The sequence below is a fragment of the Mustela nigripes genome, chromosome 15 (assembly GCF_022355385.1).
Source record: "Mustela nigripes isolate SB6536 chromosome 15, MUSNIG.SB6536, whole genome shotgun sequence".
Classification (NCBI taxonomy): Eukaryota; Metazoa; Chordata; class Mammalia; order Carnivora; family Mustelidae; genus Mustela; species Mustela nigripes.
Genome location: NC_081571.1, coordinates 28,600,925 through 28,626,988, shown reverse-complemented (window position 1 = coordinate 28,626,988; position 26,064 = coordinate 28,600,925). Strand labels below are relative to the sequence as shown.

The window sequence follows — 26,064 nt, the reverse complement described above, 5'->3', positions numbered from 1 at the left end:
AGGGGAACTGATTTTCAGGTAGTACAGCTTAGCCTGCATGGTGGGCTGCCCACTCTTAAATGGCTTCATGTTCTATTAGATGTTCAATTTAAATCTTCTTTGCATTTTCACAAATAAAAAACTGAGTTAAGTTAACTGCCCGGGCTCACAGTTTGTGAATGGCAAAGCTGAAATTTGAGCCCAGATTCAGTTGATTCCAGTACATTAGATGATTGGGAACGTCTTCTGGCCTTAATATTTTCAAAAGCTTACGTGGCTTTTCAGTAGGAAAGGGAAGGGAGTTTGTTCTCTTTTCCTCTCTCTTGTAGAGGAAGATCCTTATCCTATTGCCCTGCAACTTAAACTACTATTGTTAGTACCATGGTTCTGTTATATTATAAAATAAATAGGATAACATTTTCAGGATTTGTAGAAGATATCTTATGGCTTCATTGTTTCATTTTAGAATTTTTGTCGAGTTTCAGCTCCTACAACTTAAAAATGAACTTTGATAGCATAATTTAATTTCAAAGCTCTGTATATCTGCAGGGGAGAGGAGAATCTTCAATGATTTTACATATCTGTGGAGTTCGTTATTTTACTTTTGGGAAGTTTATGTGAATTCTGTAATGCTTTGGGTAGTTCTGATGCACTAGTAGTTGTGCTGTTTTGAAGAAGTACTTCTCTAGAATGGGTCCTAGTATGAGAGTTGCTACATACTGTGTACTGATATTTTTTTTAGCCCTTTGAAGGCCTCAGAATGTCCAAAACCCTTTTCTCATAATGCGTTATATATTTGAGGAAAACGGAAAGGATGGCATTAATAATAATGATAATGTTCAGGCCAAAACTTGTCAGACTGAAAAACAGTAGGCTTGTAGGGAAAATAGAGGAAGGTGTGGGCATATATAAATAAGCTTATATAAAACAAAACATGCCAGCAAATGGTATTTCCACTAAACTGCAGCTCCCTGAGGACAAGACTTTTTGTCTGCTTTTTTGGCTGGTGCATCTCTAATGACTGGAAGAGTACCTGGCACCTAGTAGGCTCACAGTAAATACTAGTTGAATGAGGAAGGTATACGACTTAGGTTTTATGCCTTTTATCGGGCGGGCTGCCCAGGACTTTGATCACAATGAGTCATTTCTTTTTAAGCTGTTACATGCCAGGTTGATTTATCTACTTCTGTTACTTCCCCATATTTCATAGCTTCAAGGTGTTATTTATTACTCACTTGTTCAACAGATATATATTAATCATTAAGATACATATTAAGCATCTAATGCATCTATTATACTAAGCAGTGTAGCACTTAAAGGAAACCAGAGCTTATCTGTTTTGGGAAATGGATCATAGATGGGTATTGAATAATAATTTAGGGTAGCGTATTGTTGTATACAATATGAGAAGTTGACACAGGCAGTAAATACCAGGATTCAGAAAATACTGATTTGATGAAGTCAGTGAAGAGAGTCATAGGCTTTGAATAGATAAAGAGGAGGAGGGAGAAATTCTAGGAGGATCATGCACATCAAAATCTGGGATAAAGCAATTGGAGTGTTTTAGGGAATGTAGTGGGTCTGCCTGGTAGGCTTAGTACATGGAGAGCTGACTGTAGGGTGTTACAGTGTTGTCATGAACAGGTAGATGATCCACTGGAGTGCCTGTCACTCAGAGGGAGGTTCTTAGGTATCCTTCAGGGTTCTGTCTTCAGCATATTTTCCCTTGGTCAGTGTGACCCTCTTTGATTTTCATCTGGCCTTTGTAGTCTTTGTAGCTTTTACTTATCTCTTGAACTCTAGCCCTCCTATGTTGTCTTGCTAAGTGATTCCCCCCCCCCTTTTAAAAATATATACACAACAACTCTGGAATTTGTATTTCCAGCTTAGACCTCTCTTTGGACCTTCACACCCATGTATTTGCCACAGTTCACTGGAAAGCTCCCCTTGGATGTCTCACAGGCCACTTAGCTTCACATACCTGAAATTGAATTCCTGGTTTTTACCCACCTTCCCACCCCTAATGCAGGTCTTTCTCCAGTCTTCCCCATTTCTACTCAGTTACTCAGGTTAATAAACAACCTGGGAGTTATCCATGATTCCTCTTCTCGTGACAAGACACAGCCAGGCCATCTTCCAGTTCTGTCAGCGGTGCCAGCACTGCCCACGCTGACCTTCACTGCACACGCTACGACACAAGTCTGAGCTGCCTTCTTCACTCACCTAAATTTAGGACCAACTACGTAATTTGTAGGGACTGTTGCAAAACAAAATTCTACAGTCCCTTATTAAGTTAAGAATTTCAAAAGTGACAGCATTGTATCAGATCAAGTTAAGACCCTTCTACGTGTGGGCCCAGTGCACCATAGACTGCTCCTGCCCCTGCGACTGGCTCTGCTATCACAGAGCCTCCTAACTAGTGACTCCCTGCTTCCCCCTGTGGGCCATTCTTCACACAGCCTCACTAGCATAGACGAGATCATACCGCTTCCCTACTTAGCATGTGCAAGATCCTGTATGTCTGCCTTCCAAACTCTGTGTCCTTGGATCCTGAAGCTTCTTCATCCTCTTCTCCCACCGTACCCTGTTCCCATTCACTAGACAGAAGCCAAAATGACCTCTTCTTGGTCCCTCAGAACAAGACCCATCTCCAGGCTCCTCTTTCAGTCTAAGCACAAGTCTTTCACTAGATCTTATCCTCCTTTCCATCAGGCAGTTCTCAGGTCATATGTCACCTCCTCTGACAGGCCTCTCCTGACCACTCCTAGGTGAAAGAGTATAGCTACCTCCCCATCCCACCACCACGGCCTAGTTACTTGCCATGCCATGACTTTATTGTATTTTTAGCACTTACTACTGTATGGCACTATCTTTATTATTCATTAATTATTACCATTGACTGTATTCCTGTCACCTAGCATGGTTCCTGCCACTTGGTGATGATGAATAAATAATTGTTTCATGAATGAATGTTTTTCATAATCCTTTTAGCCTCTTATATTTTGGAGATTTATCTGAAGAGCGACAGGTTTATTTTTCCTTTGTTAGATTCTAATCATCTTTTATTTGTTGAATTCTTATAAAATTGAATTACTTATGTTTAATTTGCAAATATTCCAAGCTTAATTTTAAAATGCCAAATTATTTTCTCTTTAAAATAGCATAATTCTGAAATGACACATACTTACCTGTATTGTAGCTTGGACAACCAATTAAAGATGCTATTGCCCAATGAAGCTGATGTTGATACCATAGAGAGAGCAGAGTTCCTCTCCCCACCCCCATCAGTATTTTACACCATAATATCGAAGGTTTCACAGCCCAAAGCTTCACAAATGTGTGTAAACCCATTCATTGGGTAGCCACTGAGCACCCATTATGTACCACACACTCAGGAACAAAAGATGAGTAAGCCATTTTTCCTGCCCTTGAATTGCTCACTGTAGATAATTCTTTCTTTGATATGCAGCATTCTGTGTAGTTTCAAAAAGAAAAAATTACTCAGTCTGCTTCATGAACTATACTTGATCTTCTAGCTTTTAAACGTGAACGCCCAACCCAAAATAATTCAGTTGTTAGAGGAGAAACACTGTCATACACATACAGTTTATGAGGCGAACATGAATATGAAATATTGTAAAATTAATTTACAAATCTGTTGTTTACCAGTACTGTCTGGTACACACAACAATTGTGGAGAGGGTGGGTGTGTTACAGCCAAATGCTATTGTTAACAGAATTTGCAGTACTTCCCACATAATTACATTGACTGCCATATGGCATTTTATTGCAGTTCATTTAAATTACAAGGAGTTTATACTTCTGTTTGTGTTCTCTTTAGCGCCTTTCAGTAGCACTGTTTTTTATACTACATACTTTAGATATCCCTTTGTCGTAAAAAAGTTATCTTTTAAGATGAACGTAATTTGTAAAATAGAGCACCATGACTTTTCTCAAAATAGTCCCCATGTGGATTCTAAATGGTAACTAAATGATTGCGTATATGCTGTACAGTTCCCTGAATCTTGCTAATCATACCAACAAAACAATAACGGAATTTTTTTTTTCAAGAACATATTGTTCTGAAAATGATCTCATGTTGGTTAAGTACATTAGCGTCTTTTTCCTTCCTGGAACTCTAGAAGAAGGAGTTGCTTCTAACGGTTATTTTCTAGATAGCTACTACTTGGTTCTTTTTAAAAGTTCGTAGCTTTAAATAATTTTTTTTTAAAGATTTATTTATTTGGGGGGGTAGTGTGTGTGTAGTGGGGAGGGGTAAAAGGGTGAGAGAGTCTCAAGCAGACTCTGTGCTGAGCATGGGGCCTGACGCAAGGCTCAGTCTCACAACCCTGAGATCATGACCTGCGCGTCAGGAGTCAGATGCTTAACTGACAATGCCACCCAGGCGCCCCACTTTAAACAATTTTTGATTAGCTTTAGAATGAAAATCGTTCTGAAATAATGTTACATATTATACCTACATCCATACCTCATATACAAAGTCTGTTGGGAATGTAATCTAGCCTTCTCTTTAACTTCATTTTTCTTTTGAACACCTGTTTTGAGTTCTATAGTAGATACCTTCAGATCCTGTCAAAAAGAGTAGCATCATTTACCCTTTCCCCAGATGACCACAAAGTACTATGCTTTTTTGTGAGTTTATTTGCTTGTTTTCATATATTTTTCACCCCCTTCTTAACAGTTCTCATTTTGTCATGTTCATGGTGTTACAATCTGCTGCTGCCCCTCTCTTCATTCTGATTTAGTGTTTTTAATTTCCTGTGAGCTAGGAAACCAGTTTTACAATTCTGTTAAAGTAAATAATGTGTGCAAAGAGTAGCCTGAATAGACTCTGAGTGAAGGTCTAATGGGCTTGTCTATGAGTCAAGTGCCCAGAGCTGTCATGCTTGGCCTCGTGACATCTGTTTTGGTTGCTGAGATGTTCTTTTTTGCTTCTTTCCTAGTTCTTGTTAGGGCAGATGTCACTACCTAATAAATAGAAAAATAAGTAGAATATCTCATTTTGGGACCTTTTCCTTGGGTCAGTTGGTCCTTGTTAACATGATACACTTGAAGCATCTATCTGAAACTCAGATATTTAATTAAGTTTTGCTAATTAAATTCCCTGACATCTTTCCAAGTGCTTTGCTATGATACTGAGTCATGCAACTAAATGAACTCTTGTTAAGCTATTGATTGCCAAAGCTTGTTTCTCTGCTCTTTATTCAAATTTCTGTCATGGATGAAGCTTACAGTTTAAAAATCAGTTGGTTGTTAACAACGTAGCAAGATACTCTGCAGTCAGTCCCAATGACCATTCATTAAACCTTCAACATACATTCTGGGATACCTTCTTTTTCAGGCATTGTGCTAGGCACTACACTTACAGTTAACAAGAAAGACAGGGTTTCTGTGATTATGGCTTTCAGTAGTACCAAATCTTTCTTAAACTTCAACATATGTATGCAGATCACCTGAGAACTTCGTTTAAAAATGTTGGGCCAAGGCCCCAGAGTTTTTGACTCAATAGGTCTTAATTTGGTACTAGAAATAAGTACTGTTCATGGGCACCCTGATGATTCTAAGGTAATGGTTGTCCAAGCACATTTTGAGAAATTCAGATCTCACAGATGAGGAATCCTTAACAAGGTGTACAGTTTCCAAGTAATACATGGACCCAAGCAATGTAATGCTGTATTTTAACCTGATTGCTAGTTCATCTGTAAACAGTCTCAAACACTTTTTTTTTTTTTAAAGATTTTATTTATTTACTTGAGAGAGAGACAGTGAGAGAGAGCATGAGCTTGGAGAAGGTCAGAGGGAGAAGCAGACTCTCCATGGAGCTGGGAGCCTGATGTGGGACTCGATCCCGGGATTCTGGGATCATGACCTGAGCCGAAGGCAGTCGTCCAACCAACTGAGCCACCCAGGCATCCCTCAAACACGTTTTTTAAATCATTGGCTTATGTTTTTACCTGTTCCCTTTATGTTGAGTTGAAATGACTGGAAACTATGATTAAATCGAAGTGTGGTAATTTCTTATCTCTTAAATAACCCACCAACAAATTAATCTTTTCCGTAAGAATAACATTGCCCTATGGCAGGCTGCCTCCCAAAGACCACGGATTTTTGACAGCAACAGCAAAGATAAAACATTTCCTCCCAACAGCTTCTTTCAAAATGAAATGTCCTTGAATGCACAAGAAATCCTTGTCAGTGGTTGTCTCCAGGGAGGAAGATCTAGGGGAGATCTGGGGGTGACTTGTATTTAATCCCTATGCTTTTGCACGTTACACATTTTATACCATGTGACTGCATTAATTAATCCAAAATAAATTTGAGGAGGTAAATCATGGCTATTACCACAGGTCTAGAAGTACACTGTTGGTCACTGTTTCACTGTAGTGGCCTCCTAAGTCTACCTTTCTTTTGGACACCTTCTCCATCAGCATATCCTAGAGGGTGGAGCCCTTCCTCTACTGAGCACTTTATTCCAATGACTCCTTTCTTCTTCAGAGGTTTATGGTACCACCTTACCATAAGCTTCATTCTTAGACATCCTAGAGTCTGTTTCTACTTCACTGGTCTAGTTTTATGTCCGAAAGGTGCTATTTTAATTATTGTGGCTTAATAGTGCATGTTAATGCCCAGCATATTATGAACTGCATTATTGTTCCTTTGAAAATTTTTCTTGGTTTGGGATGCCAGGGTGGCTCAGTGGATTAAAGCCTCTGCCTTTGGCTCAGGTCATGATCCCAGGGTCCTAGGATCGATCCCCGAATCAGGCTCTCTGCTCAGCAGGGAGCCTGCTTCCCTTCCTCTCCCTGCCTGCCTCTCTGCCTACTTAAATAAATGAAATTTTTTTTTTAAAAAAGGTACTTAATTAGCATATAAAATTTAGAGTATTATATAAATGTACATATCTGTAGTTGTTATTCTCTTAAAAATGTGAAATAAAACTTCTCTGTCCTTAAGTTCCTGAGCTTATTGATCAGAGATACACAATAACTTTAAAAAAAAATACTCAGGGGCGCCTGGGTGGCTCAGTCAATTAAGCATCTGCCTTTGACTCAGGTCATGATCCCAGGGTCCTGGGATCGAGACCCGCATCGGGCTCCCTGCTTTGTGGGAAGCCTGCTTCTCCCTCTCCCACTCCTCCTGCTTGTGTTTCCTCTCTCATTCTGTCTCTCTCTGTCAAATAAATAAATAAAATCTTAAAAAAAAATACTCAGTTCGGGTTTATTAAAACTCTTCCATGGAAGAAACAAAGTTGAGTGTTGAGGAGCCTAGGTTGTAAGGCTGGGCAGTTTTTCTAAATACGCATATGCATATTTGAGAATGTATGCATATGTTGCATAGTTATATGCATATGTGAAAACTACCAAATTGTTGCACAGGCATATGCCTATGTGAAAACCACCAAATTGTACACGACAGAAATCAGCTCCCTTTATAACGGTTATACCTCAGTTAAAACTGTTTTAAAGTATCACAAAACTTTTGCTTGAGTTAGGTTTCCTCTCTGATAGTCTTGCTCTTTTTTTCACTTTCATTAAAGATTGCTATTATAGTTTTTGCTAGTGGGCTTTAAAGGAGTATGGATCCGTAGCTAACATAGTACCTGACAGGTAATAGATACTCTGAATGTCTTCAATGGACTGTAATTGAGTAACATACTGATTATTTTCCTTGTTGAACTTGACGCTTGCAGCACTGGCTTTGGGTGGCTGTGGGAGGACTATAGTCCAGTAAGAGCCGCCAGAGAGAGAGGTGAGTGAAAGATGAGGGAAATAGAGCAAACACATAGGGAGTAAGGGGCTGCTTTGCTTGGAAGGTGAAGGCCCAGAGAGGAGTTTGCCATGCACACTGGGAGTGAAGGATAGGAAAGAAGGTGGCACATTCCAGGAATGGTGAAGAATCCTTAGAAGTTCAAGAGGCTCTTATGTTCCGTTATTTTTATTGCCCTCTCCACCAGCTTGTAGCTCTTTCATGTTGGTTTCTTTCACGGTACCTCGTTCTGGGCCTAGCTTGTATTAGGTCTCCAGAACCCTCTGGAATTCAGCATCATAGGCACGCTTACCGTATGTATGCACATACCATTCTGCCCTTCTCTCACTGGTACCTGGTATCATGTAGCTTCTCTTCATCCCTTGTTTATTGTTGTCCCTGAGACCAGTCTCTCCTTACCCTGGTTCATTCTCCTTTTTGTGGTCAGAGTTAATTTTCATTTTAAAGTGAGCCCTTTCCCATAGTTACCCAGTTTTGACAACTGACTCATAGATTAGTTTGGCATTAGAGAGCTTCTGTAGCCTGACCTAACCATCTTTTTACCACGTATTTTTCACCTCTTCTCCCCTCCCGCTGCCCCTCCCGTATTACCCCTCTTCTTCCTTCCCTCCTTCTCCCTCTTCCCCACTTTCCTTCCTTCTCCACCCTCTCCGTTCTTGGAATTTGCCACCTTCTTTTCTGCCCCTCATACTGTCCCACTTTGTACAACAAACTCCTAGCTGGACCTTCACATCCTTGGAAAAAGCCTTTCCTTACTCCTCCAGGCAGTTGCCCTATGGGTCCCCATGTACTTGACTCTGGCTTTTACTATACACTGTTACTTACCTCTCTGTATGTTTGTCTTCTCCGTTAATCAAGAGCAGGCACTCATAGGATACTTGCCTCTGACAGTCAGTTGCGAGGTGGTGGAGATGTGATACCACTTTGAAATAGAGGCTTTTGTTGAAGTTGGAAGGTGGCTGGTGAGAAGATAGTGTAAACATACATATTTAGCAGAAGTTGGAGATACCGTTTATGGATACAGTGTGAGGAAGAAGGAAGGAGGGGTGAGAAAGAGATTTATGTGGTAACATCAGAATGTTGAAGGGGAGAAGGTATTGGAGAGCTGTTGGTGGAAAGGAACCTGGTCAGAAGGACAACAATGGTGATGTATGGAATGTTTGGAATTTTAGAAATACAACACCTAATTGGGTACTGTTCTGAACTGTACAGAGAAAGGTGTGTGGGATACAGGCCACCCACCCTCCAAACAAACAACTTTCAATTTGATGAGCAAGGTAAGACAGACACAGAAGAAATTGGGAGTAAAAAGTTTAATAATAGCAATGTGTATGTGATTGGGTCCTTGGGTATGGTAGGAGAGCTAATTCCAGTAAGAATTTGTGTGTCTTAAGCAATGCTGATGAGCAAGCCATTCAGACAGGAAGTCAGAGGAGAGTCTGTTGCAGTGTAGTGGGCCCAAGTAATGAGGATTACAAGATCTGAACAAATTTGGGAGGATGAATTGAGGTGCTTAGTAAGTATGGCTTTTAACACTCTGATGCTTATACTGATGAAAACAAGGACAAAAACAAGCATGACATTTAATATTTAATAGAAGTCAGCCAGTTTTGTGTACTGCTAGTCTTTTTTTCTTAAAATGGTAGTTTGCCCCCCCCCCAAAAAAAAACACAAAAACAACTATGGGGAGCTAGTACTGCCAGTGGACTTGAGCATCTTGAACTGCCATAACTCCTCCATAACACTATGCTGTATGTAACTAGCTATGTGCCTTGTAATTACACTACTTTACTTTGAACTAGGGCTTTACTGTTGTGTCATCAAAAAGTCATAATGTAACTAGCATCATTTATATAATAACTTAATTATGTGCCATAACAATAACATAACTGACATTTTTATAACTAATGATTTAACATAGTATTTATATAACAGCATTAAGTAGAAACTAAAATATAAGCATATCTTTGGTTAGTTCCTATATGGTTTGCATCAGCTACAAGTTCTTAGTGGCAGTGTAAATGTAGAGGAAAAGATAGCATTTTGGGTTTTTTTGTTTTGTTTTTTAGTTTCTAGCCTTTGTTTTTATGAGGTTGGAGCAAGAGTATATGGAGTGTTAGATAAATTTAACTTCTTTGAGAGAAGTCTAATTCTAGCATTGATCTTTTGTCACTGTACCACAGAAGTTTATTTCCAGCTTTCATTATCATTCTTGAATGTAGTTTGAATTCTTCAGAGATGAAGCATGTGCAGAATTCTTCTTTCAACCCCTTTAGTCATCCTCTTGAAGAGAACGTGAGACCATATGGCCTGAAACCCCATTCACAGTGGAGAGTCTGAAGCAGTGAATCGATAGGGAGTCCTTCCTTCTCTCTTTGCTGTCCCTAAAGGACAGTCTGAATGACTTGCAATCTATAATATCAATATCAGTATCACAGCAGCTGGTCCAAAATGGAGCACTCTCCCTCGAGCCTTACCACTCCTTCTGTAGATTTTTCCTCCTGGCTTGATTTGGTTTTAATTAGCACCAGAATCTCTCTTCTTAATTTTTCGAAGGTTGCTAAAACAGCATAATGAAATTCACTTTATCTTTTAAAAAACTCTCTCTGACTCTCAGCACATGTTGGTGGCCACACACTGTCAGACATTTCCCATCCATTATTCCAGCATCTGTACTTTCATGGAGTCACTAATGAAGTAGCCATTTGCTATATTTGCTTAGTCACCATAGCAACAGTGTCTTGGTTAGTGTACGCCTGGGTAGCTTCCTACAGTTTGACATGATACGCTGCTAATAATTCTGATTTCTACTCAGAGGCAACTGGAATTTTGCAGAATGGAATTTTTAAATTTGCTGAGTGGAAGTTGTTTAATCCCACTGGTGTATTCTGTTGGCACCCATCACGTAGTCATAGGATCATAGAAATTTTAATTTGGAAGAATGATTCATACTTGCAGTATATATTGCAGTGGCTGGCTAGAGAAACATTGCTTCTGTCCCCATAAGCAACTTATTTAATCCCTAGCCTAAATATTTTTAGGTTCAAAGAAATCGATCAGAAGGTTAGCAGTTGGGGCTGCTTGATAATATTGGGTGCTTAGCTTTAAACTATTTTAAAGAATTCTGGCTATATGCCTTAAAATTATAATTTAATAAATATGAAAATTGAAAAGTACTTCTTGTCATAGTGATTTTTTCAATCTTTTATTGGCTAATTTCTGTTAGGTCAGCCTCTTTGAACTACATTACCTCATTCATTTCCCCTTCTGCACACTCACTTTAAGTTCCTTTAGTCACTACTTAAAGTAACAGTTATATAAATTTATTTTCATTTGTGTCTCCTTCAGATTTCATATAATGTGAACATGTACCTTGCAGAAAATACACATTCTATAATATACTTTATTTGGAGAAGACAGTGTAGCCTGTTCATGGTGATAGAGTTCACAGTTTTAAGAATCATATCTAATCCCGGGGCGCCTGGGTGGCTCAGTGGGTTAAGCCTCTGCCTTCAGCTCAGGTCATGATCCCAGGGGCCTGGGATCGAGTCCCACATGGGGCTCTCTGCTCAGCAGGGAGCCTGCTTCTCCTCATCTCTCTCTCTGTCTGTCTCTCTGCCTATTTGTGATCTCTCTCTCTGTCAAATAAATAAATAAAATCTTTTAAAAAAAAAAAAAAGAATCATATCTAATCTTAAATGATATAAAGACTGTTGCTGTGCCATCTGTTATAAAATGTGTAAAGGCTCATTTAAACCACCAAGTTCATTTTACATCTAAATTGCTTTTATCAAACATACTCCATATTTTAACCCTTACCTCATGTAGGAATTAAACCCACAGACGCCCACTTCCCTTTAGTCATCCATATTCTCATTTTGATCTGTATAAAAATACAGCAAGCTCAGATCCTATTAATTTCATTCTTGGCTCTAAATATTGAACTGGGAGAAACGTAACACGGGTGTGTTTTAGAATATGTTCATCCAAATATATATGTACATATACATACATACATACATATCTAGCTTTTCATTTGTTCCACAGTTGTTGAATTGATAATGCTAAGAGACCGAAGTCATAGTGTTGTTGCCTTGGACTGTTGCATGGACACAGCTAGCTTTCAGCTAGCAATACTAGAGAGAACTGAGGAAAAGAGCTTGATATAAAACCATTACCACAACTGAAAAAAAAAAAATTACACAGAAGTTTATGCTTTCTTACTGGTATTCCTCCTTATCCTCATCTTACTGGTGTTTGCCCTTATCAAAGATGTCTACCAAAGTGACATTTACAAAGATAAATGACCCAGATTGTCATATCAAGAGCTTAGCATAATGAAGTGAATTTTGTCCGTCATTTTTAAATATGCATCATGGTCAAGTAGCCTTTCTAATAATTTGTCCCATCCATGCATGTTCATGATGTGGAAAACATTTTGATACATTTGTTTTGGGCCTATAATAGTAGTCATTCTGTGACTAACCAGAACTCCATGAAGAATAGTCTGATATCCGTAACATTTTGTAGGAATTAAAGGCTATAAAATGAATGACTAAAAGATGAAGCTACTTTCAAGTAGAGCTAACAGTGCAAATAAAATAACACAGAGAGACTAAGTCCCTAAAGCATCAGGACTATTTTCACCCCCATGTTGTTTAGAAACCCTTTTTCCCTGTATGCCAAGTTTGTTGTCTTTGTACTGAGACCAGCTATTAAAAAATCCTAGGTTTGAATTGAACCGGATAGTATTTTATATATTTAGAAAAATCCAGATTAAAACATTTATGTAATGCCTTCTTCCCTCTACTAATAGCAAGGAAAAGAATTTGTACTATATTCAAAATGATATATTCAGTTCTTAATCAATCTATCTATAGGCTTTATGTAAAAGAAAACTTGCATGATGGCCAGGTAACTTTATGCTAGTGTTGCATAATTCCCTACCAAATAATAGCAAATCAGAAACCTATTTACAGTCAATGGATAAACAGTTTTGGGAGCTTCCAAAAAAGTAGTTGGAGTTGAAGATCTATCGAGAGTACTGGCAACATGAACAGATAAAATTGTGAAAACAGAAAATCTTAGTGTAATAATTATTCTCGGCACTGTCTCAAAATGGTGAACATATAAGCATTAGTGTTTCTGTTGTGAAACTGAGTTAATGTTATTAACGGTAATTTCTAGCAATATTTTTAAGTTTTGGAAAAATTTTATCTGCAAAGGTAAAACCTGTGTCTTAAAATCAAATTGCAGCCTTAAATTAATTAATACATTTCAGTCTTAATGGAAAGAAAAAGCTTTCACGTCATATTGATTAAATATTTTTAAGTATTTTCAATCAAGATCTGTATGATGTGATTCAAGAATATTCAGGGGCGTGGCTGTCCCAGTACATTACACTGAACTGCCACAGTGACTGCTTGGCCTGCAGTTCTCTCATCCACTCATGCCTCTGAGTCATACGTCACTGTGGGAGTCCGTGGACTCTTATACGTGGGGAATCTGCAAGGAAGCAGAAGGCTAGAGCCCATTACTTAGCTGGGTGGGAGAGTTTAAGTTGCACGAGCCTCTAGAATTAGTACTTAGGCAAAACTCACTTTCTATTTATGAAAATCATCTGGGAGAAGAGAAGAAATGGATGGTGAAACCTGAGTTGCTTGAGTAAAATGGTGGTGTCAAGAGGATTTCTAAGCACTAGATTAACCCACCACATACGCAAAAGTTCAGGAGGGTCAGTGTAGTTAAGTGCTGGGCAAAGAATCCTTTAGGATACAAAATCTAAACTAATCCTTAGAGATTCCATGGTGGAAAGAGGCCTAAGGGTTATTGTTTCATGTACCCTGAGACATTAACCTATTTGGTCATTGAGGTAAGATAATGTATATGAAATAATCCAGAGCTAGATAGAAAATCGAGAGAAAATCAACTAAAAAGGTCAGAGAGGTTTAAAAAAAAAAAAGGGACACTAGCCAAAGTAAAGTAGACACTGATAATAAAGGAAGGAGAGGAATAAAATCATTATTCCATTCAGTTGTACCCACCGTGTAGTTTTTCTGCAGGTGGCCCTGTCCTCTGGGAAGAAAATTAGAAAACCTCTTTGCATCATACTTAATATGAGTAAGGCAGGGAAAGATTAAAGTTTGAGACTGTTTAAAAATGGCTATGAGTTATGTATAACTTAAAGAGATGTTCTGCTCAAATGTAGTTTTCTACTTTTGTGAAACTTAGATACATGTTCTAGTCACTACTGGTTGAAAGTCATATATGAGACATTGATTTGAGTGCCCTGAAGATTAAATTGAAAAATATTTGACTACATCTAGGGGCGCCTGGGTGGCTCAGTGGGTTAAAGCCTCTGCCTTCGGCTCAGGTCATGATCTTAGGGTCCTGGGATCGAGCCTCACATCGGGCTCTCTGTTCAGCAGGGAGCTTTCTTCCTCCTCTCTCTCTGCCTGCCTCTCTGCCTACTTGTGATCTCTCTCTGTCAAATAAATAAATGAAATATATTAAAAAAAAAAGAAAAATATTTGACTACATCTAATAATTCAGTCCATTTTTAAGATCAGGTGTACAGTCATCCAAAACCATAAGCTGTAAGCTGCCATATTTTTATATGTCTTCTGGTGCTGTGGTTGTTATAATTAGTTATAATTAGCACTTCTGTGAATTACATGTTTTACCTGCTGTTGAATGGCATTTAGGAAGAAATTTTCTTTCCTTGAAAACATCAGAGGAGATCAGAAAAAGTGCTTTTAATCTGATGTAGTCAAATATCCCCTGTTAGAATAAAGGATAAACACAGATTCCATAAGTCTTGATTTCAGAATCTATTAGGTAAACCAGATAATTATTAAGAGTTGTTTTCAAATGACTCCTATAATAGCTACAGTGTACTGAATACAAGCTAAGGGACAGTGTTTTATAAAGATCATCTCCCTATTTCAGTTGTTAAAATCTTCAGTTTTTCCCTTGAGAGTACCAGGCGTTAAAGAGATTGACTAACTTGTCCGAAATCATACCTGGTGGTAGGCCAGGAGCTTAAAACCATCTTGTTTGAGACCCTATCATATCAGGCATGGTATGGTATATTCTTTCTAGACTAAGCATTTTTCAGAGTCTCGCAGTATGCCATAGGTTTGCTTTTAATCTCTGATTTTTTTAGTGCAAAATATTGGCATAAACCTGAATACAATAGATCGTTCTTTGTTGCTCTTTTGAATATTGAAGTTATAAATATTAGTGGTCCTATTGATAGATGAGTTTTCGCCCACACCCCTGGGAACTATACCAAGTTATTTAGGCTTTTTACTGTGATTGGAATTTGGAGAAGGAAAATAAAATGAAAGCTTCTTAAAGAATGAAATATAAATGTTTTTGTCACTCATCATCCATTGGAGTTTAGGATAATCTCATTTCTAGCATAGGAAGAATAGCTTGCTGGTCATGTATTGAGAAGTAATAAATGGTCCCTGATTAGGTAACCTTTTTTTCTTCTCATGTATTTCTATTCTTTGCCTGTACTAAAATAATGACTAGAGTATCTGATTAATAGGAAGAGCATAAGCGGCAAAGGATTTCTTCCAGTAAATGCCATCCTTCTTTCTGCCCCCTTTCCTTTCTGCCTGCCCCTCTCCTCCTTTCCCTTCCCCATCACACACACACACTTAAACTGGAATCCAAATTTTCCAAGGTGAAAAGAAATTTGCTGTCTTGAGATGGAATAAGAAAACATCCCTGACTTGGACTAACGAAAAAAAAAAATTATAATGGCTACCTTGCAGGTGACCAAAATTGGTAATTATTTCAACAAAACCTTTAGGCACTGCATACCATGGACATCCTGTAGTTTTCCAGACAAAGGAGAGCTAGTTGTGTGTGCTGTCCTCCTGGCCCCCTTCGTCCAGTGTGGGTGGTGTCTTTTGTACTTTCGCACAGCCAGAGCCCTGGTGACCTAGAAGTAATGCCACTGCTTTGGGTAAAGATACCCACTGAACGCACTTGCCTTCAAGTTCAAGATAATAAATATATTACATAAGAAAAGAATATAAGATAAAATGATAAGATAATGACGAGCTTTTGGCAGGAGGCAAGATATTTATATTTTGGACTGTTGAGTGGGGATTTTGTGTTGGTTAGCTAGTGGAGATGGATACTCGATAAAATGCTGATGACAGAGCCTTCCTGGAGAAGTGAAAATTTGCTAATATGTTGACAGTCGTACAGTGTTTCAGTGAAAAATAGAATTTAGGCAGTAATTAAAAAAACAAGAACAAGACCCTTACAAAATGTCTTCATTACACTAAGTGTCATTTATTTTACCTTAATCAACACATTCCCAGAACTTCTCAGGGCTGTTGTTTCTATCAAGAATCTAGGAGAAAACAGAGCCCAAGTGTGAATCATTCCCTTGCTGAGTTGAGTGTAGGCCCCTTCTGGATACCTTGCTAGCTAATGTAATGGACATATTTTTGGACATAGTATATTTTCGCATATAACTCTAAATATTTTAAATTGGGATTTTATATATATATATATATATATATATACACACACACATATGTATATATATGCTTACCAACTTGAGACATCTGGATTATTTCATTATATTTAAGATGTAATTATGGTATAAGTGAAGAGCACTGGACAAGGAATCTTGAATCTCTCCCCCTCTCCCTGCTTCCGACAAACAGTATTGATCATGGGCAAGTCACCATTATGCTAGAGCTTAATTAGCGATTTGAGTTCTATTCTCATGTAGAAGACTCAACTCAGTGTTAAGTCTTTTCGTTTAGTGGGAGCTGTTAGGTTGAATCATATGAAATTGCTAGTTTTCTAAAGAGCCAAAAACTAATTTCTATATTGCTTAGGAGATACCTTTTGATTTTTAGTCTGATTACTAGCTGGAATGCACTCCCATGAGAACAGTCTAGTTGCGCCTATCCAGGAGCTCAGGGATTCTCCTTAGAATAGGAACACGGGATTGAAGTTGGAGGGAATTACTGGTCTTTTAACAAAACTAGAGTCTTTTTTTTTTTTTTTTAAGATTTTACTTATTTGTGTGTGTGAGAGAGAGAGAATGAGAGGGGAGAAGGTCAGAGGGAGAAGGAGACACCCTGCTAAGCAGGTAGCCGGATGTGGGACTCGATTCTGGGACTCCAGGATCATGACCTGAACTGAAGGCAGTCGCTTAAGCAATGGAGCCGCCCAGGCGCCCAAAACTAGAGTCTTGATGCAAGTAGTTATTACACACTTGTGTCGTGACTTTCCTGCTTCTAGTACTAATTCTTAATTCTTTGCTGCTGCTTTGCTTAAAACTAAAAGCAAACAAAACCCCTGGGATCTAGAGGTCAGAGGGCTGCAAACAAGTGACGTGGTACAGCTAGTATGTTTTTTGGTACTAAGAGGTTATTTTTGTTTTGCCGGGGGCTGGGGGTGGGTGCGGGGCAGGGGGAAGGTTTGCCCTTTATAAAAATTGAATTGGTTGGCAGTGTTTAAATAAATACTTTCACACAAAAATCTGACTCTGCATATTCTTGAGTAATTAGAAGATCTGGTAATATTGTGCTTGTATTCCTACAGACTAACCATCAAGTGCATGCTAACTAAGGTCTTATTGCCCACTTGGGATGGAGCATGTGCTCTATTTCCAGTTCACCACAGCCCCCATCTCTGGCTGGGACTTCTACTTTACTTGACAAGCTCCTATAGATATTTGGGTGTGTCATTCTGCAATGACTTCCTGCAGTGATAGAAGTGCTCTTTATCTGTGTTGTCCTATATGTTGACATTAGCCATATGTGCCTGTTGGGCACTTAAAATGTGTTTGGTGTGCCTAAGGAGCTAAGTTTTAGTTTAAATTAATTTAAATAATTACATATTGCTAGTGGCTACTATATTACGCAGTATAAGTAGGTATGTTGAGTGTTCCCTCCAGAGTGAAAATTAAATCTTAATATATTTTACAGTCTCTTTTCTCAAATGCCATATCTAAATGTTAGCATATATTGCCACAGATCTTATGATTTGACAGTCAGATTGCCATCTCTGATTGAATGCAGCCTAAAATTTTTCTTCTCATCTTTTATTTTTCGTTTATACAACACATTTATACTGCATGCCTATTCTAGGCGCTAGGGATATGAGCAAGTTCCTGTTTTCACGAGGCTTACAAATACTAATAAATATTTGTAAGAGACACGTAAATTACTTAATTTCAAATTTGCTGTCTTTAAACCTTCCAGAAGCCCTGCTAGATAAGGATATAATTCCTTTACTCATTAATTGCGAGCTGTGCAGTTTCTTCATTGCCACTCGGATGCATGTTCTAATAGATTAACATGTGCAGCTGTTACAGTTCCTCCAAGAAGCTCTCTTTGTCCTGTTCTCAGAATACTGAAACTTCCAATAAGTGGACTGTGTTAAAACGGGATGTCACCAGAGCCTTTCGTATTAGTCAGTTGGCTCCACGGGCATCGTGGCCGTTTTCCCAGCCTTCTCTCTGCCTGCTCCCACGCTGGACTTTCTTCTGAAACTCCTCTTTTGTTAACCTAACTCTGGGCCAAGTATACGTGCTCTTGCTCATAGGCAGTTCCATTGCTCCACTGCTGTTCCTGCTTCTCCTTGCCTCGAGACCTACCTTTGTCTCACCCTGCAGAACGTCAGCCTCCTTCTCCCCCTTGGACGCACTTTTTACCTCTTTCACTGCTTTACTTTTCCCTTTAAAAATGAAATCAAAATCTTGAGAATATACACGTTCTTTTGTGAAACCTATCATTTTAAGAAGAGTATAAATTGCAATCACATGCAGCTATAACACAAATGACTCCTACATTGGCAGTTGCTGGTGGAAACATTTGTAGTTTAGTTGGGGTTTTTTTGTAGTTGTTTAATTCTATCACTGATAACCAGATTAGTCAAGGCAGTGTTACTTAGGGTTTTTTGTTTAAGCAAATAGTCTGCAAGTATAAAATCAGGCATTAATGCAGGATTTCTTAATAGGGGTTTTGTCCTTTTCCTTTGTGATCTAATTGTCCAATAGAGGTATCATTTGTTCATTTGCTTAACAAATATTTATTGAATTTCTTTTATATGGGATGTACTACACTTACCAATCTACTGACTAAAATTTGTAGACTTCCCTTCTGCAATCTAATATCTTTAAAGCAATAGAATTTGACTTTTTCCCATTTTTTTAGATTTTACCAGTGTTCATCCTTTAAAGTATTTTGGAGATGCTTATGCTACTATTTTTTTTACATGGATTTTGTATTTCTGAAATATTCTAAATAATTTAAAAATTGAATTCCCAGTATAGTATGTAAATCTTAATTAAGTATAATGAAGAAGATCTTTAAGAGATTTTGATAAGAGTGATTATGGACCATGATTGTAGCCTAATGACTCGTGACATTAACTTAATAGGAATCTTTTTTTAGGTGTTGAAAAAGAAAATGTGCCCTTCTGTATGTATGTGTATAATTGGGCTAGTTGTAGGCAAGTTGATGAGTGTTAAGGAGAATTGTTTATTTTGAACTATACTTAATGAATTTTTAAAAACTTTTTATATGAATGAGATTTTAATTAGCGGTTTTATTCTGCCATGTGACCTTTTAGGAGACTATATAGAAGAGACCATATGTTGTTAGGGACTTAATAGGTTAACTGTTTGAAACTTGGGGTAAAAGAAAAAAAAATCCAAGTTCTAGTTCACTTTTTTGCTTACTGTAAGGAAAAAGTGAGATTGAGATAATATAAGTAAAGCTTTTAACACAGTTTCCAGCACATAGTAAGTGCTCTTTTAAATGTCTGTATAAATTTGTGACAGCTATTGTTTTGTTAGGATTTTAGCTGTTAGGTCATGTAGCCTTGGAGCTTTTTCTTTGCTGGAAGGAAGTAAGAGATAAAATTGGCTCTTGAGATAATAATTCCAGAAACACTAGTAATTGTTCTAGCTTTCTAAGATGGAAGTATATTCTGAATTGTCCTGAAGTGATAGTAGTAATTAGCGCTACGTATTTTTTTTTTAAGATTTTATTTATTTATTTATTTGTCAGAGAGAGAGAGAGAGCACAAGCAAAGGGAGAGGCAGGCAGAGGGAGAAGCAGGCTCCCCACTGAGCAGAGAGCCTGATGCAGGGCTCAGTCCCAGGACTCAGGGATCATGACCTGAGCTGAAGGCAGAAGCTTAATGGACTGAGCCACCTAGGCATCCCATAAGTATTTTTTTTTTTAATGGTTTATAAAACAAAGGTAAAACAAGGTCTGGCTGCACCTAAAAATCAGAGGATATGATTTTGGTGTTACAGTTTCTTGAAAATAACACAATATTTAAAAATTTTTCTGAAAAAGACCTTTTTTTTTTTTTTTTTTAAATAGTTAGGACAGTGAAACTTAGTTTCCTCTCAGTCCTGCCTACAACCTCTATATGTTCTTTGCTCTTCAGCTTTACAGACCAGGTATTTCCAAATTTTATTATTTTGTGCAAAGCCAGAAAAAACTCATTTTGACTTTGAAGGCATGTTGAGGTCAGTGATGTTTAATTAAGTACATGGTTCAGTGGTGAAGTAGAGTTGCAAATTGTTCTGACACTTTGTGAGATAATGTTAAATGAATTTATTTGTGTTAGGTAAAGATCCCTGCTAACCTATTTTAAACTATTCAAAGTTGGGGCCCCTGGGTGGCTCAGTGGGTTAAGCCTCTGCCTTCAGCTCAGGTCATGATCTCAGGGTCCTGGGATTGAGCCCTTTTCTCAGCAGGGAGCCTGCTTCCCCCTCTCTTTCTGCATGCCTCTCTGCCTACTTGTGATCTCTCAAATAAATAAAATTTTAAAAAAAAACTATTCAAGGTTTATTAAAGTATTTTAAGATTTAGTTCTTTAAAGATGTCATGATTTTTAGCCCCTAGATTAACATTTTGAGTTTTGAATCATAAGATAACTTCTTTTAGTTAAAACCCTTGAAGTTCATATTTCAAATATGTAATACGAAGGTTAAGTTTTTATATGAGCTCTTTATTTTTAAAAAGTTAATTCAGTGTTTTCCTTTCTAAATTTAAAAGATGAGATACTTTGAGGCTAAAAATGGCATGACACTATGGATGACAGCATTGGCTTTTAGAGCTGTTGCACTAGAATTGAAAGGAAGTGAGTGTATGCCACCTGAACTTGAATCAGGATGCAGTGCCTGAGAATGAATTCAAGTGCAAGAGTATGACAAGAATAAGTTACCACTTATAAAGACACACTTACCTAAACAAACAAAAACCCCAAGGAATTTTCAAATTGTGAAGTAATGGGAACAATTGTTTAATGTGGGAGGAAGGAGCTAGTACATGCCTCCCTCCTTGAATGTCTCATAAGATCAAATTATGGAGTGCAATGATTGAAACAGGGAAGATAATTTCGTGGAAGCATAACAGATAGATTACCATTTAGAGAGGCCAGATCCCTGAGAACTGATTCCAGTAGGGGATAAGGCTAAGATTAGAACACAAAGAGGTGTTTAGAAACAGACTGCCACTTGATTATTTCCCCCCCCACACACACACACCCCTTTCAAGGAGTTAGACATACTTACTTCTAACCCTCTGTAAACATTCCTACACCTGTCTTCACTCACTTGTTTCTTTCTTAGTCACTTGGTGGTGTCTTCTCAGCTTGGAGGAGTCATTTCCACTTGACCTTTTCACCCCACCTCTTAAAAGCTTGGGCAGCCCTGCTCCAGCTACCCTGAAGTGCACACACCAGGGTTGTGTTTACTTCCTAGCAGCATGCAGTCAGTCAGTCGTTATCATACCAACCCCCTGCTCCTTTTGAGTTCTGCAGTTAATTAGTTATAGATAAGCATTTGTTTAATGTTTGTCTTCCACTCAAGTAAGTCTTTTCTTTATTGCTGCCTTCCCAGCCTCTGTTCCGGTGCCTGGCAGAGATAGGCACCCAGTAAACACTTGCTGAATAATTGCCAGCAGGAGGCTTCTGCTAAAATCTGGTCATGGCACAGCTGTGGTCTGAAGCAAATATGGCTAAAGCTAGAGACATAAGCAGGGACTAGATCTCAGAATGACATAAAGTCATATGAAGGACCTTGTGCTTCATCCAAGAACAGTTAAGAGGCCACTGAAGGAGTATAAGTCCAAGTCTGTCTTTGGGTGGACATCTGCCTTCTAGATCTCTTGCTAGTACTTTCTTTGTGGTTCACAGAAAGTGTATTTGGCTCATGAAAAGCAAAGTAACATTATATGATTTATGGTTACCAATACAGTAAGTTTCCAAAGGCATTTCTAGAGTACTTTTCTTATGCTTTATAAAATAATCATTTTATGTATTGAAATGATAGATACAGATTTATAAATAGAAGAATTTAAATATTTAATATTTAATTTATTATTAATTTAATATTTAATATTTGAAATATTATTTCAAATTAGAAATGATTATACTGAACTTGGGGATCACAGCAAAACCAAAACTTATAGTATTTATAACTTTTACATTTAAAAAAGCAATTGCTATGTATCTAAATTCTTCTGAGTAATTCAGTGTTACATACCTAAAAATAGGCAGAAGGAAATAGATAATTAGCTTCAGGCAAGGAATAAAATAAGAATGTTATAAAAATAGGTACTTTCTGGGGGCACCTGGGTGGCTCAGTTGGTTAAATGTCTGCTGGGATCGAGCCCCACGTTAGGCTCCCTGGTCAGCGGGGAGTCTGCTTTTCCCTCGCGCGGTGACCCTCCCCACTGCTCCTGTCCTCACTCAAGTTTTCTCTTTCTCAAATGAATTAAAAAAAAAAAAAAAAGTAGTTTTTATACTGCAAGTTGTGCTAGTTGTGCTTTTTAAAGGAATTTTAAATGAAAATTCTTTTTAGTTCCTGTTCTAGTAAAAGAATTTAAAGTAATATGTATATGGCTTTTCCCCAGAGGTGGTATTTTGAGTTATATTTCAGTTTAGATGGAGGTCTGCAATAGTTTTATACCAGTGCTGTCCGATAGAACTTTCTTCGATGCTTGAAATGTTCTGTATCTGTGCTGTCCAGTAAAGCAACCATTAGACCTGAGTGTCAGCGTATTATCTATTTATCTTTATCTCTTATCAAGTGATTGGAATTTTGTAATGACTTGATTAGTTTTATACCATATAATTTAAGAAAATTCATAAAGTATTAAAGTTGATACAGCTTTGGGGGTTACTTTTTATATGTTAAATATTAAGAAGATTTATAGCAATAACATTTCAGGTTTCACTCTAATAAATGAGTAAGTTTGTTAATAATGCCTTCTGTTTTTCAGATTGCAAATAGAAGAATCTTCCAAACCTGTAAGGCTATCACAACAACTGGACAAAGTTGTGACAACCAATTATAAACCTGTTGCTAATCATCAGTATAATGTAAGTCTTCATGTCGTTATTCATTCTGTTACATTTTTATTCTTTTCTGTTTTGTAGATTCTAAGGTTTTAAAAGGACTTTAGTCACACACCTGCTATTAAGTGATTGAGTTATCTAGACTGGGTAAGGAATATGATGATTTACCACGCGTGGTAGAAGATGTTCACTCTGTATCCTAAGTTAAACAATGGGAAGAAGGCAACTGTTGTTTAAGCTACTCTTGATAAATTTTTCAAAGAAATCAAACACTTCATTTTTCAATGAAAACATTTTCAATTTAAAACATTTTTTTTTGTTTTAAATTACGATGTCCTTAATAAATATTAGTTTTAATATGTTTTTCATTTTTCCATACCTATATAGCTGAGAATTTTTAATGTATTGACAAGAAATTTTATAAGTCTGGAACAGTAGTAATTTTTCCCACTGATTTTTTTTTTTAAAGACTTTATTTATTTGACAGAGAGACAGTGAGAGAGGAAATACAAGCAGAGGGAGCGGGAGAGGGAGAAGCAGGCTCCCCGCAGAGCAGAGACCCCAATGTGGGCCTCAATCCCAGGACCCTGGGATCATGACCTGAGCTGAAGGCAAACGCTTAATGATTGAGCCACCCAGGCGCCCCTTTCCCATGGATTATTAAGATTGCTTTGCATAGTTTCAACTTCCACGGGCATTTTTATGGTCTCACATTATCATGCAAAGTGAGGATTGCCTGTATATATTTTTAAACCATTTTTAATTGAAGTATATCTTACATATACTATATATATTATAACATACAATACACACATATTATATACATGTTATGTGCTGTGCACTGAGTGCTTCATATGATGCGTTTAGTCTTTACACTTACCCTATGAAGTAGCTACCATTACTATCCTCATTTTACAGATGAATTAACTAAGACCCTGAGAGATTAGCTTACTTGAGGTCGCACAGCCAGTGATTAACCAATTCAGGTGTTGAACCCAGGTAGTCTGGTTTAGGAGCCACGCTCTTAGTCAACACTGTGCTATGCTGCTGCAGGTCATTAGAAGTACTGAAAGGGCTAAGGATTTTGGGTCTTGAAATACCTATAATGTAAGGAAAAATGTGATGATTTTCTGAAAATACAGTGAAACCTGAGTTAAGTCAAGTAACAATTAACAGTTGATATCTTATGTCCTACTTTGTTGCTTAACATTCTACCCGATGCAGTGTTTAGGAAGAAACAATCCCTTTTTAAGACTGGCCTTAAGTATCTCGATTTAGGTGTCACAGTTTAGTATTTGTCAGACCACTTTATGAAATTTGAGTTTCTTAAGGTTATTTTACATGAGAAATAGCAAATGCCTACAGAGCCAAGCAGTCCTCCTCAGTGAGCAGAGTGCTGAAATTTAAGAAGGTAAAATGGTAAGGACTATGGTGAACTGGAGTGTGCATGCCCCTTCTTAAAAACAATATTTTTTAAATTGCTGTGCTATGTGGAGTAAATTAAGCAAATTAAAGTTCATTTGCATCCTGCCAGGCTTTCGGTTTATAGTCTCTGGTTATGCTTTCAGGGAAAACGTAAACTTAAGAAGAAGACAGGCTGAATAAGTGTCAGATAATCCAAGTCTATCTTTTTGGCTGCTGCTTTATCACAGTAAGGACAAGAAAGGCCATACTTCCCATAAACTATAAAGAGATACAGCCTTTCTGGAGAGGAGTTTGGTAATTTGTGTCCAAAGCACTATAAAGAATATATCTTTGACCCAGCAGTCTTGTATCTAAGAATGTATCATAGAAAGACAGGGCCCAAAGGTAGATAGATATACAGTAGTGTTTCTCTCTGTTATTTAAGACAAGCAAAGATTGGAAACAAATGTCCAAAATTAAGATTAAATACTTTAATGGTCATTATTTTTGGATGATAGAGGAGTTAGAATGATTTTATCCTAATTTTCTACCTTATAAAGTCTTTTTGAATTGTTGGAATCATCACAGTGAGTTGTATTGTCAAGTTGTTACAGTGGACAGTAAATAAAGCCTTTTTGATGGAATAAGAAAAGTAAGGAAGCTGGGAAAGAGTTAGTCCCGGGCCATCATGAGCTCCTACCACCACTGATGAGGCAAAAAGAAAATCTATCTTGAATCAAGCAAAGCTGGTACTTTGCTAGTAAGTTCATATTCTTACTGTTATTGACACTATATCCAGTTGGCAGGTGTAGAAGATAGATTCCAAATTTCGTATTTTTAGGATGTTTTTATATTTTCTTTTTACTGCTAAAGTAAGTTTGAATATGTTGTATTCTGAACTCCATATTAGGATGTAACACTACATCATCCGCTTCAAAGACTTTTTAACATTAAGTGGCAGTTCATGGTATCAACCTTTATTAAAGTTGTCATTGCACTAGTGAGTCATTATACTAATGTAGTTATTAGCAATGAGCCATATAGTAATCTTTGGAAAGATTTTGCTTATATAAAAATAAAGATTGACTATAATCTATCATGTGGCACTATTTAAACATTTCATGAATTTTTTCCACCATGGTAGTGTATCAGAATGAATGGAGGCACCTACACAGCTTTCAAAACATATTCAGTATTATAGTATAGAAAGAGTATAAAGCTTTTGTTACTTTTATCAGAAGGAGGCTTTGATTTTTTAAAAGATTGAGAAACATCAACATAATTCAACAAGAATGACTTAGAGGTTACATAATCAAGATGTTCTATAAAATTGTAAATCCAATATGATGTTGAAATGTTTTCAGAGTTTTACCAGGTGAAATACATAAACATGAAGCCTGGTATTTCATCATAACTGTTGAGGTTCTTTGAATACAATTTTCAGGGTAAATGTAAGGAAAAAATTTTTTACAAAAATTGAAAGAAGGGCTAGAAAATGGCATATATATTTATAAAACTATATCCCTGCAT

General features: G+C 37.4%; 1 protein-coding gene across 1 annotated transcript in view; it reads left to right on the top strand.

The window, feature by feature from the left end:
- GTF2F2 (general transcription factor IIF subunit 2) overlaps positions 1-26,064 on the top strand; it is a 152,861-nt gene that overhangs the window by 99,044 nt on the left and 27,753 nt on the right. Inside the window, exon 6 of the mRNA XM_059377775.1 lies at positions 23,055-23,154. Coding sequence (XP_059233758.1) covers positions 23,055-23,154 — 100 coding nt within the window. The remainder of the gene's footprint in view (positions 1-23,054; positions 23,155-26,064) is intronic.